Raw genomic sequence first — 14,349 nt, forward strand, 5'->3', positions numbered from 1 at the left:
CACACACACACACACACACACACACACACACACACACACACACACACACACGTTTCCTGTAGCTTTTCACCAGGTTTGCACACACTGCAGAAGGGATTTTGGCCCACTCCTCCACACCGATCTTCTCTAGATCAGTCAGGTTTCTGGGCTGTTGCTGAGAAACACGAAGTTTGAGCTCCCTCCAAAGATTCTCTATTGGGTTCAGGTCTGGAGACTGGCTAGGCCACGCCAGAACATTGATATTCTTCTTACAGAGCCACTCCTTCTGCGTTTCTCAATACCAAGTAAGCAAAGAACCGACTTGTGTTCTTGGGGTGACCGTATTTGCTGGCTGAACCTGGAAGAATGAACTCGCAAGTTCAGAAGCACACACACAACGCTGTAGACAGTTTTAAGTCTCTCTCTCTCGTTTTAAATATCTTACAATTCTCGACCTGGCTTTCCTCTTCCATTGTTGTTGCTGCAGTGGTCTGTCTAAATGTTGGGCCAGCATGTTCAGGGTCTGTGAGCTGACTGACTGACCGGCTCCCGCTGGCAAGCTTGCTGTGCCCGCTGGGGATTGTGGAACTTTCCAACTCCGAAGGCTTTTATAATTAACCATCAATTTTCATTGAACTGCCTATATTCAAAATATACACAGCTGATTTCTCACCTTAAAACATCTTAAAATTTAATTTATTGATTTAATAATAGACGTAAATTGTGAAAATCTGTATACTGAATTGTGTAATACCGAATTCGGAATTACAAATGAATTGTATTCTGGGATACCGGCCCGACCAAGGTAAAATGGGCGTTCCAAAATCACATCAGGGGATTTTAAGTGTTCTTGGCGAAATGCTAACTTGTGTATTGGGTCAGTACTTTGGACACCAAACATGAAGTTTCACAAGAACACAAGTCCATAGAAGAACACAGATTGAGAAACGCTCCTTAGTTATCCTGCCTGTGTGCTTTGGGTCATTGTCATGTTGGAAGACCCAGCCTCGACCCATCTTCGATGCTCTAACTGAAGGAAGGAGGTTGTTCCCCAAAATCTCGCAATACATGGCATTCTTCTTCCTCCAAACACGGTTAGTGGAATTATGACCAAAAAGTTATATTTTGGTCTCATGACTTTCTCCCATGACCCCACTGGATCATCCAAATGGTCATCAGCAAACTTAAGACAGGCCTTGACATGTGCTGGTTTAAGCAGGGGAACCTTCCGTGCCATGCATGATTTCAAACCCTGACGTTTATTTATAAAAATAAAAAATTAAGATATATAACTTAAAGTCCTTTGAACAAATACACTATCAAGCAGAGAAGGATTCTACTACTTTGCGGTTTGAACCCTAAAAATAAATAAGAGTGTTGCCGACGTTGTAGAGCGTCCTCTGGTGGACAAAATATGCAACACCAACGCTCATAAAGTGGTTACCCGTCCGTTTTATTTCATTTTTTAAATGTGCATTTATCGGAATCATTTGTCTTTACAAATGATTTTTTTTAAATTATTTTTATTGGCTATTACAAATGACGATGCAGAATGCCAAATATTGGCCCGCCGATATTGGTTGGGCTCTATGTCACATGATTAAAAAACATTTAACAAGGTCCTGAAAAAATCTACCAAAGAAGTGCAATGAGATAACTGTTGTTGTGACTTAGCGCTTTATAAATAAAATGTAATTGAAAAATTCTGCCTTAGAGTGATGGAACCTACAGTTCCTTCTGAAACTCTTCTTTGCCATGTACATGTGACTCACTTGATGATTTTGCTCTCAAACTGCTTGGCACTCCTCCACTTGCGAATGCACTTTAGACAGTAGCAGTGGCAGCAGTTGGAGAGGATGCCAAAACGGCGCTCGCTTGGATTGGCCTTCTCGAACACCACCTCCATACACACACCACACATCATGTCTTTGCTGCGTTGGATGGCAAATGAAATCTCCATGTCTTTCTCATGGGCCTCGATGCATGCCTAGGAGAGGGAACAGTTAACCCAACACACCACAACCATTTCACCAGGGTCCCACTCAACTGTGGGCCTTAGGCTGCATTTACATTGCTACTGTGGTGGAAGTTTCTTGTACAACGAGGAAGAGGAATTTTGGTTGGAAGTGAGACTCTGTTGAAACAGAATTAGGACAGGCTGTAAACTGAATCAAAGTTTAGTCTCCGGTGAAAGTTTAATTGTTTTCTGCAGAGAACAATCAAAAAATGACAAGAGCTTGTCTCACAATGCACAAAGTTACAGAGTGACAACAATTCTGTGTCAATACAATCAGTAATACACTTCTTTATATTCAGTGCCCCAAGAGGAAAACCCACCCTTGTTTGGAAAACAGTTTAATCTTAAACATAACAATCAGTGGACCTCAGGCAGACAGTTGGAGCCGTTACATATTTCTGAATCTGCCCTTCGTGTGTCAAGATTCTTGACCGGTCATTCTATCTTAACTGAAAAGGAACATCTCGTCTCTTTGGATAGGCTATGGTCTCGACCTGGGACCTGCTATGATAAACACCGCTCTAGGCAACTGTTTCTTTCAGACTTTACGTCCCCTATCCTTCAAGAAGTCATAACAGATCCAGTTGTCTGTCACAACGAGAGGACACCAAGGGCAGATTCAGGAGTCATAATCTGAGAGGCATTGGAGATCTTATAATGAGTTATTAGTATGAAAATCATTGGTTAAATGTAATTTTCCATTGCACTACGTTTTGGTTTTTATCTTTTGATTTTCTTTTCCCCCTCTCATTCCCCCGCTCTGGCCTTTCTTACCCCTTTCATTCCCCCTTCTCTGGCGTTTCCCCCTCTCATTTCCCCTGCTCTGGCATTTCCCCATCTCATTCCCCTTGCTCTGGCGTTTCCCCATCTCATTCCCCTTGCTCTGGCATTTCCCCATCTCACTCCCCTTGCTCTGGCATTTCCCCATCTCACTCCTCCTGCTCTGGCATTTCCCCATCTCATTCCTCCTGCTCTGGCGTTTCCCCATCTCATTCCCCCTGCTCTGGCGTTTCCCCTTCTCATTAGTTTCAGGTTTTATATTAGCACTAACCTGTAGAAAGTTATCAGAAAGGGCAGTGTGTAAACACGTCCTAATTTATCAGCTGAATCCTGTCAATACATTGACCTGGCAAAACACACACTCAACTCCACCTTTTATCCTTCCCTTTCTCATAAACAATTTAGAGTAACGGCTTCTCATTTTTAGCCATGTTTAGCTGTCGCTTTCACTTGTAAAATGGATAACTGTATTTTAAACAGTGACAGTATACCTGCTTTTACCAATTTGCTTTCTTATCCACCACTTATAATTCCAGAGTAACCGCAAGGGAGAGTGAATGGCTGCATGGTTAATGTTTCTGTAAGCGTTACCTTGGTGTGCTCCGAGCGCTGGGTGTTGTCAGTGGGGTGGAGCACCTGGAGACCGCACATGTCACACACGTCGCCGTGGAGATAGGCACAGTTGATTCCATAGCGGCACTCTCCAACAGCTGCGTATGGACAGAGCTGCTTTCTCAACTCTTTGTTGTCCTGTGATGCCTCGCTGTCAAACTCCTCAATGAGAGGGACAGAGCTCTCCCCCTTCACTGGCTCAGCTGGTCATAGAAGGATTTGTACAATTATTTTGTGCCACTTTAAAAAGAAAACTCATCAAGCTTTAAACTTGAAAATGTAAATAAGTCAGAATTTGAGTTGCTCTGCATTTTCAGACCAGTGGATCCTGTCCACAGTGGAAGCATCATTACTGTCATTCACACATGTTCAAGTGACTGGTAAAAACCAAACAAAAGCAAGAGTAGAAACATAAAATGAACACTCAAGTCCTTTTCCTTAGTACTGGTCTAGTTATTTGGCCTACATCAGAGTTTGAATAAAAATGTTAACACAAGCCTAAATGAACCCAGTCAAATGGACAAATGCACCAAAGAATGTTTGCTGCACCAAAAGAGTACCCTAACCCCAAAAGGGGCAAACTGTCTCAGTATTACAATGCTTCATTCTTTTTTTGTTGCACTGTTGCTTGCTCTATAGGAAATTACGAGAACTGTTGGGTCCTTGTAAGTTCTGGAGTGTTGTCTAGACCTACTCTATCTGTAAAGTGTCTCGAAATAATGCTTGTTATGAATTGATACTATAAATAAAATTGAATTGAATTTTATACTATTATATATGAATTACCCAAAAAATCCAGAATAGGATAATGAAATAAGGAGTAGTTATCACACATCATTCGTTTATGAGATGGGGCGCTTTTTATTGTGTGTGTGTGTGCGTGTGTGTGTGTGTGTGTGTGTGTGTGTAAGCGCGGGAGTGTGCATAGCAACGGGGTCCATGTGTAGGTATAGGTGTGGCGCTGTCCTGGGTGCTGAAATCATCATACTATAGCCAGACAGAGGGGATAACATGTCCCAGCCTGCCCGGCTTGATCCTGGCACCTAGCCTGAGCAATCACCTAACATTACACCAAACTGAAAAGTTTGACCACTAATGAAAAAAACTAAACATTTTTAAATTCCATGTTATGTCATCTATTATTCTATTACTTTTCCTGATATTTTAGGTTTTAGATGTAGTATCTTTTCAGCATCAGTAACGAGACATTTAGGCAGGGTACATATCAAGGTCATAAGTTTGGTATTGTGGCAACACTAGTACCCCTGAACTCGAATATATTAATGCTTGCCAGGTACCTATGGGACGCCATCATATGTGACATTATGAAATACAATCCAGTGATAAAAGGTTTATAAAAGTGTGAACTTGTGCGAGCAGGTTTCATCTTGATGTAACCAATGCTGGTGACTCACCCCGTCCACAGTACGGCTGTCCCGGAACAAACTCCGCAGCGTTGACCCAATCTTGTGCCCCTGAACCAGGTGTTGGCCCACTGGGTTCTGGATCTGACGAGGCGGCCAGCAAGACAGAGGGCAGCGGCAGCGTCTGGGGGGTCGGCAGCTCCTCGTTCTTTGCCGGTTTACAGTGTTCAAACCTGAGGAGACACAAAGGACCGGGATTGTTACAGTTCAAAAGGATCTACTGTCCCACAGCACTAAGGCAGAACGCTTGGAGAAATGCAACCCAGCATCACGCCGCCGTGGCTAGTCACGTAACGGAGATCAGACTTGGAGAGGTTTGAGGCGGTGTGAGAGTCCCGTACAGGAAACGGTAACATCACTGACGCTTTTGCTGCCATAGGAAGATGTAAAACACCCAACACAAGCACTGAACAGATTGGAGAACAGCTGACAGCTGGTGGTTATTTTTCCAATTTTTTTTAATGGATTTTTTTCCAGAGTGTTCCTTTTGAGTATTGGTTGACAATGTATGCATAACAATGGTAAATACTTTTTAATACAGTTAATTGTTAAAGAAAGCAGACTTCTAAATACCCTTCCATGTTCATGCAAAATCTACATAGAATAATGTTTTTATTTTTATTCCAGCAGAAAGACTTACTTACTATATGCCTTCTGATAGATTTTGCACCCAACAGGTTTAAACAGTTTTAAAAGTGCTTCTAGACTATAAACATGCTCAAATGTTATTACCAGTGGCTACCGATGTGCAGGGATTCCTTCAAGGTGAACACAGTGAATTTGACTGCAGTATTTGTGACAGAAAGGCATAAAAGTTGTTAATCGAGTAGTGTGGACTTCACCGGAAAACAAGAAATAGACATGGATTAACATGGTATGGATTAACAACTTTTATGCCTTTCTGTCACATCTACTGCATTCTGCAGAACGCATTGATTCTTTCTGAGTGAACAAAATGAATCCAACTGCTGTAGATGTGACAGAAATGCACGAAAGTTTTGTTAATTCAACTGTGTTTAGTTCCTGTGTTGACACCAGTGAGAGAGCTTAGGGACCATCTACAAACACAAAAGAGACTAAACTAAAATATATAGGGTATCAATTAAATGATTAAATAAGGTAGCGTCTTCAAACTTACCTCAATTATAACTTGTCTCCTGAGAGTTGTACTACAGCACTTACTTTTCAAATATGCTTATTTTGGAAAATATGTTTGTATCTTTTTTCTGAGTTGTAGTTTGTCGACTGTCTCAAAAAACAACGCAGGAACTATACAGAGCTGAATTAGCACAACTTTCATGCATTTCTTTCACATCTCCAGCAGTCATATACAGTATTCACTCGGCACATAGGTAGGCACTTTTAAGGATATTTTGAGCATGTTAAGAGGCTAAAAACACATTTAAAATGTGCCCCTTTTAAGCCTGTTGATTGCAAAATGTAGCAAAAAAATAACTGTGTAGACTGCACCGATTGTTTCACTTGTCTCGGTACTGACAGCATGCCAAATTTAAAAATAATAAAAGCTACACGTTGAAATTGAACTGAATTTTCCTTTAATAGTGATCGTTAATTTCCCCCCCTCTAAAATCGTCATTAGTCTCAAAAATCCCATATCGGCTGGGCTCTTTAACTTTCAATCAAAAATAATGACTTTAAGATGCTAAAAAGGTGCAAGACCTGGACCTGACTGAATCGTCTACTTACAAGGTTGCATGAAACAAACTACCATCACTAAAATGTTCCTGTTCCATTGCATGAGCCAACTGTGGTCTGATACAAGGTGAAGTTACTGTAGAGTGGGTTAGTTAGGTTAGGTCATTGTTGGCCCTTCATTGACAGACCTTCCTCCACAACACCACAGAGGAAGGTCTGGCTAGTCCACACAGCATTCCTAGGTGGGAGAAAAGAGGGCTCTGGTTTATTGGCATTTCTTTAAACCAATCACAATTGCCATGGGCGGGGCTAAGCGGCGGACGGAGCCACGGTGCTGCTGCTAAACAGTCTCAGGAAGGAACTTGTTTCGGTGGAACATGTGTACACTCATAACGTAGTTTTAGTCATCAAGAGAAAACTCAGATTGGACAGATAGTAGGGGTGGGAATCACCAGACGCCTCCCGATGCAAAGTCATCGCAATATGTATGACACAATAAGGTAATTTTATCATTTTAACCCTGCGATAATGCAATTTATTACCTTTTTTCTAACTTCTAATTCTTTCCAATTTCAAATAACCCCAAAAGGAAACTTTGTCGGCAGCTGTTTTATCTAAAAGGAAACATTTCTCTGTTTGTTCATTTCCCTTCAATTTTATTGCTACAATATGGGATTATCAAGCAGACAAACTGACAACACATATATAATAAAAGATCCATACTTGGCGCCTGTGTATTGATACAGTATTGCCACTGAAAATATCAACATACGATGCAGCATCAATTCCCCCCTAATCCCAAACAGATAGTCTAGCTAGCTGTCTGGATTTACCCTGCAGAGGAGGAGCAGTTAACCATAGACCTCAGAAATCCACCAGAGGTTGGAACGCCAACACAAAGACAGAGGACGGGGATGGACATCCAGGTGAAAATGAGGAACATCTGGTGGAATTTCCAGCAGCTCCTGAACAATCAATATCGCTGGTGATTATTGTAAATATGTCCCACAGACTTTATAGGGACTAAAAAGAGTTGCTACACCTGCAAACTGACCTCACTTCTCAAGTAGGAAAAGCACCCAGGTCCGCTTTGTTTACAAATTCCTGTGACATTGATTTAGTGCATTCCCTTTTGAAATTACACAAACAAGAATGTCGACAAACACGGCTTCTTGAATGTAATGCCAGAATGGATGATTAAAAGTCAAATCTATGTGTTTGAAATTGTTCTGCCTCTCTTCTTAAATCTTGTGATGCTGAAAAAAAATGTATTGAAGTGTTCAGTCCTCATGCATGCACCTGTATGTTTGTACAGTGACAATGAAGTTTGCAGACAAAGAGACAAAAGACACCTCAAAGAAACTAGGCTTGACCTTCAGTATGTTCAGTTTATACAGACCAGTATGCCATTTTAGTTCCATAAAGCCTCCGTCCCTGGGACACTACGTCTCTAACTGTTTATTCTGATGCTTCTACTTGAAGACAACCTTCTGGTTATCCTCCTTTCCCTGTAAAACTAGAAATTCTAAACTGGAATTTACCCTGCAGGGCAGACTCTCCAGTCTTTAGCTGTGGAAACAACCTGAGAGACAAACACGGTGTCCTTTGATGGCCGTCGTCAAAACACTTGGACTACCGAGAGGGACGGTTTCTTCATGCTATAGAGACAAGAACAGATCATAAAATGATAAATCTGTCAGTAGGGCCCTTCAACAACCGCTAACTAATACATAATCTGTAGCCACACATGTACCCTTCTGTCACAATGTGATTTTTTCCCCAGAAATCTATCATGTAAAGCACTAAGAATTAGAGGTTACTCTTAATTGCTACGGGAAATCTATGTGTATAAATCTATAAATTGGGTAGTTCTAAACATGTTTAGAGGCTAAAAACAGGTTTAAAACTGGCCCTGTTTAAGGCTGTTAGGTGCTAACTCTAGCAGGAGGATAACACGGTGTAGACAGCACCGGTTGGTTTAATTTTTGTCTCTGACAGACCTCCAAATTTACAGACAACAGAGCTACGGGTTGAAATCAACTGGAATTGTCCTTTAAGTTAATTCCGTGAGTAACCTGAAACAGGGCCCAAATGAAATTTTAAGCGCGGTTTGCCTGGTTCAAATGCTATGAGCCGGTACCTGTATGGTTAAGACTGGACTGGTTAGGTTAAGATAGTGACCCACTGTCGCCTCAGATTTAAGCCGGATATATCGTCCTGTGGAGGCTTCACACCGACGTTAGACCACAGCCTACGTAAGCGGCCTAAAGTAGGGCTGGGCGATAGGGAGAAAATCCGATATCACCATATTCTGACAAAATATCGACATTGAGGCAATATTCTAGGGTTGACAATTTGTGTTTTAACAAAATATCTTCACACTTAGAATTTAGATAAATAATCATCTTTAATGTGGATTTGATGACTAAGGGGGTGGAACAGCTGGAAACAGTATTTGACAACTAGTACTGGGAGCAGTGAATGAGTGTGGGTAGCGCTGGGCAATCTATGGAAATTGTATGGATATCGTTACAAGACTAATCTTACACTTTGGATATGTTATTTAACAAAATGTTGGCTTTTCATGGTTTAAAAGGCTGCATTGTGGTAAAGGGATGTCATTTTCTGAACTAACCAGACTGTTCTAATGTTTGCTACATTATTGGTGATTATCTAAAATCTTGTTATGTAAATATTTTGTGATAGCACCAACAGTCAACCCTACAATATCAATGAAATAACGACAATGCATTTGGACAAAATATTGTGATTTCTGATTTTCTCCATATCGCCCAGCCTTTAATTCCACAAATATCTAGTAAAATGAAAGGCTGCATTTTAGTCTCAAGCCTGCCATGTTGCATGTGAGGACGCAACAAATGTGATTCTGTATGACACATAGTGCCAGGGTGGGGGATGGGAGGGATTAGGGGTCCAATAGGGTTATGGGTAATCCAAGATCTCTATTGCACAGATGCCCGATTCATCTAATCCTCTCACTAAAAAGCAGTCATTCTAAAATATAACCTCTGTGATCTGAGCAAAAAGTAAAAGTGTGTGATTCTGGAGGCCGTTTTGAGTTTTACATTAATCAGGGAAGAGGAAAATGTTCTTTTTGTTTGGGATGTTTCTCACGTGGAATTTGCCACATGGTGCTTTAATGCAACTCATCTCCTGCTAACATAAATACACCAGAAGCATTATCATGTAATGAGATAGCACAGAGGTACGAATCCATATCATAATTACGATACGATCAATGGTGAAGCCCCAACAATTACGGATCCTCGGCTGTCCACATGAAACTGTAAAAAAATGGCTTTAGTATAGAAAACAAGTCAACTCCATAGCTATCCCACAGTAGGACTAACAGGCCATGACAGCCTACGCACACAGCATACAAAGAGGAACAACTGGCCAAAGTCTTCTTCAGCCTTCTCCATGATGGGGAGCTATGACTGGTTAACACACTGTTAACACACTGTTAACCAGTCTGTTCCCAAATAGCCAATGGAATTGCTGGGGTGGGGGGGGGGGCTGCTGGAGCTATACATATATAAATTGTGCAGCAAAATGAACCTGATGAACCCAGCAGCAGCACAGGGAAGGAGCAGGAGGGAAAACACAGAGCGTTATGCAATTGTCATGCAGGCTGCAGAGCACTCTGCCTGGCCCTGGGGGCTGCAGGAGAGAGAGAGGGACAGAGAGAAAGGAGAGAGGAGGCGAGACACAGACACAGTGAGAGAGAGACAGAGCCCATCACAATGGATAGAGCCTAGGGAATTCAACCATAATAAACCCCCACAGTGAGAGCCTTTCTCTGGACTCTTAATACAGGGTGCGCAGCCCCACGGGAGCACTGATATAATGAGGACGCCCTCCTCACAAGGATGGAGGAATTTGACTTCTCAACACAACATCAACAAAAGCCGCTCAGTTCAATACACAGCCAACCGAAGGCTTTCTACAGGCAATAAGCACACTATTCAAGAAAAATCATCAACTAACTAATGCGCCCCTGCTGCTGCTGGTCTAGACAGTGTCTGCACCATGTCTGGGTATACGTTCAGCTTGGCAACAGACTAATCTGCTTCTCAAAAGGACCATACCGCTGCACGTTTGAGCCCATTTACTACAAATAAATACTGCTCGCCATATTCACAGCATGATGCAGGGATTTAGACTGTTTAGGACGCAACAGCGTGATATTGATTTCAGTTCAGTATGAAAACCAGCTGGCATGGAAGGGAAAGTTAAGATGTGTTTAGAAACTGACTGACTGTGGACCATCTTTAACTAGTAATAGGTTAATGAAATTAAAACATGCTGAGCTCTTTGATGAGATTTGTTAGAAAGAGTTCCTGTTTTCTTCCATATTGTGTATGGAGATTGTTTGAAATGTGAAAATCACATCGTTTCCAAATTGGATTTAAAAGAATCTGCATCCAAGCGGATGTGTATGAAAGATTTTTATTAATTCTAATGGGATATACTAAGTTATGCCTCAAGTCTTTACACCTACATGTTCATACAAATACAACCATGCCTTGAAAATAGTCAGCAATAAGTAATGTGAAGTTGAAACGAACAACGGTCAATTATCAATTAGCCGATCAATAATAGTTTACAGTAATTAATAGGCATCATTGGCAAAAATTCACTTGTTCCAAGCTCTCAAATGTGATTATTTGCTGGTTTCTAAAAGAATCTAAGTCTTCTATGATAGTAAATTGACTATATTTGGGTTTTAGACGATTTAGTGAGAAAACAAGACATTAAATATGTTAACTCGGTACCTAAGAAACTGTGACGGGCATTATATTTTATTAGCAGATTAAACCGAAAACAAAAGGAAGTTGCACGCAAGCTGTAAAGTGCTTTAATATAAAATCACTTCCATTTTGTAATATTCAAATGCCGACCAGCTTGGTGTGTATCTCATAGGAGGAATTTAATAACACAACAGGAACTTTCCCCAAAAGAATATTCCCAAAGGTAACCAGTAAAGAGCCTATGCATGTACTGAACCTGTTCATCTGAACAAAGGCCTATAAGGAGAGCTTAACGCTGGGCGCCACGTTGAACAAACACTAGATCCACAAACCCAAGAATAAGGCTGCACAATGTATCAGCTCCAATAAACACATCGCAAAAAGGATGCAACATATCGCGAGACACAGCGAGCTCTTTTAAGTGCTGCCTTTTACAGTATGTTCAAGGTGTTCAAAAAAAGAAAGCTGGAAAGGATTTCCTTTCATTTGTTGAAAACTCAAGCATTTCGCTGTGTTCAAGCAGAATACTCAAGGAGCAGAATTGAGTTCAATTTAGTAAGTGTTCATTTATCGCAAGCAATAGCTATCATAATATTCAGCAACAATATTGCATATTTTCCTCAAATCGTGCACTCAAGACAATACTTCAAAACGCATATTTTGTAATATACAATGTCATCCTGCAGAGCAATGCAGAAAGGCCCCAGACTAGTGATCTCTCACTGCAGCAAAGTGCTGGCCTGTCATCTGGCCACTTTTAGAAAGGAAGGTATAATGCAGCTTAACTAACAACTGGGAGCCTTTCTTAAGACCGCGGCAGCTGGCTATGAACATGCCAGTTGAGCACAAACATGAACAAAGTCTGTAAGAGCCTGTTTCTTTTAATGGTCTATTTTTTGTTATTCATCGATCATTATATTATGCACTGATATTGTAGGTGGTGGGTGTGTTCGCCGGGGGTTTGGGTGGAAGTGATAACAGCACATGGGTTTGCTTCACATGTTCTCCTGGCTCTCACAGAGAGGGGCTGAGCCTGGGAACACTTTGTTGACCGGACTCGAGTACTTCAAAAAGTCATTTTACATTTGGTAACTGCAGCAGTAGTTAGTAAAATTTAATGTGTGGAGGATTGCATGATGGAACTGGATCTCCAGCACGTCAATCTGTTTTCATCTCAGTGTTTACTGAATATGAATATTGATTGGACCTTATTCAAAATGAGACATTAAAAAACTGGAGTTCAAGTGGTAAATTGACTGAAGGTAAAAAAGCAGAATTAACTGCAATTTTACCCTCTTCCATGAAATGTGGGACCTTTTTTTGGACTGCTTATAGCTGCAACAGAGCCATTTTAGTTAGGCCTACATCCACAGTTGACTGATTTGCTGTATTTGTATTTAGAACTTAAGATGTCGGTTGTGTCTTTACCTGCAACGGTCTCCAAACACACAGTTTCCCTTCTGGAAGAACTTGCAAATCATGGTTGCAGGTTGGCTGCTGGTCAGATCGTGTGAATATCGACAGTTGTCTCCTTCTTTGCAAAGACCATGCATGAAATATCTGAAAATACAAAATATGATGTCTAGTTAACAGACGAGTTCTAGACTTTTAACGGGAAATCTTTGTTCTTTTCCCAAACCGTATGTCAAACTGAACTCTACCAGATAAATGAATGTCGTCTTTCAGTTTCATATTGGTAACACAATCAAGCTAGCTAGTCGTAGCATGGTCACAACAAACAATTGAAGTCATAACGTCATCTAATGTCTGGATGTGACACCAAGACGGTGCCGTGACTATTATCTAGGTACATTCAAACTTATTACCACCAGAACTCGCTGGTTTTACCGTAACGTTAGTTAAAGAGTACCGAGTGCCAACAGATAGCTAACCTTAGTCAACATCAGCGTTGACGGTTTTAACGTTACCACTCTATTGTGTCTTAATAAAGTTAGTCCGACATTGTAGTCTGGTATTATCGCTAACGTTAGCCAGGGAAACCGTTAAAAATGTAGCTAGCAAGCTAGCTGCTAACCCACCACACTAGTCTGCTATGTGACCATAACACAGTGAACACAACAACACACTGGCTTGTCTAGTAGCTAGCCAGAGCTAGCTAACATTAGCCAATAGCTGAAGCGAACCTCAGAAGACGCTTTTGTCAGTCGCTCGCCAGCCACCGTATCGCCGCTATTTTGGTGTCAAACGATAAATAATATAATTATATTCGATATTTTTTTTTGTCATTTGTCCTATCTTACCTGCAGGTTACGTGTTTGGTCCAACCTCCTGTTACTGGGATAGCCGCCGTAGACGCTGCTGCTGCCTCCGCCATTGCTGTTTATGTTGAGAAGCTGCAGCCGGATGTTCCGGACGGCTTCGTTTCAGCTCGGCTTCTTTCGCATATTTACGGTTCAAGTCGGAGATTAACGAACACCTCGTAGGCTACTGGGTACTGTCCACTAGGGGGAACCACAGTCCCACTCACGTTAAATTATGCATACGGATCTTTAAATTTGGTTGTTTATATGGCTAACATCAAAAACATTTTTTTCTTCTAAATTACGTAGCATTGTATTGTTTATTGATATATGCCTTTGTCTGTGGTATTAACTAATATTGTTTGGTTGAATTATCAACATTTCACACCAGCAAACTGAGGATCATTTTGCCATCTGATTGTCAGTGTATGTGGCTTTTGGAAGATAAATACTTTTCATTATTTTATCATTAATGTTTTTTATTCTGATCCATTTCCAGGCAACAACCAACAATCGATTTTAGGACTTATTTGTCCCTCTAACTATTTCCAAAGCTTCAATAATAACCAACATACACTAGCAACTTGCAATATTAATAATAGTCAGAACAATGCAATGTTTCAGGTCCTTTGGACAAAATATTGTTTATTGTTGGTACAACATGAAATAACTTGTACTGCTGACAAAAAAATAAAAAAAAATAAAACTGTTTTACAGTGTACATGTCTGGCCCTTGATGTGATTCTCATTTTCCAAAGTGCTTTATGAATAAAGTTGGATTGGATTTGACTGGAATCAGATGAACATATTTAAACCTATATAATCTGACCTTTGAGGAGACCGCAGAG

General features: G+C 40.9%; 1 protein-coding gene across 1 annotated transcript in view; it reads right to left on the minus strand.

The window, feature by feature from the left end:
- The window catches only part of mkrn1 (makorin, ring finger protein, 1), a 20,571-nt gene extending 6,919 nt beyond the window's left edge, over nt 1-13,652 (minus strand). The window contains exons 1-5 of the mRNA XM_034863192.1: nt 13,502-13,652; nt 12,669-12,800; nt 4,804-4,985; nt 3,368-3,591; nt 1,752-1,966 (exon numbers count right to left, since the gene is read on the minus strand). Coding sequence (XP_034719083.1) covers nt 1,752-1,966; nt 3,368-3,591; nt 4,804-4,985; nt 12,669-12,800; nt 13,502-13,575 — 827 coding nt within the window. The 5' untranslated portion in view covers nt 13,576-13,652. The remainder of the gene's footprint in view (nt 1-1,751; nt 1,967-3,367; nt 3,592-4,803; nt 4,986-12,668; nt 12,801-13,501) is intronic.
- Nucleotides 13,653-14,349: the final 697 nt, after the last annotated feature.

The sequence above is a fragment of the Etheostoma cragini genome, chromosome 23 (genome assembly GCF_013103735.1).
Source record: "Etheostoma cragini isolate CJK2018 chromosome 23, CSU_Ecrag_1.0, whole genome shotgun sequence".
NCBI classification, from domain to species: Eukaryota; Metazoa; Chordata; class Actinopteri; order Perciformes; family Percidae; genus Etheostoma; species Etheostoma cragini.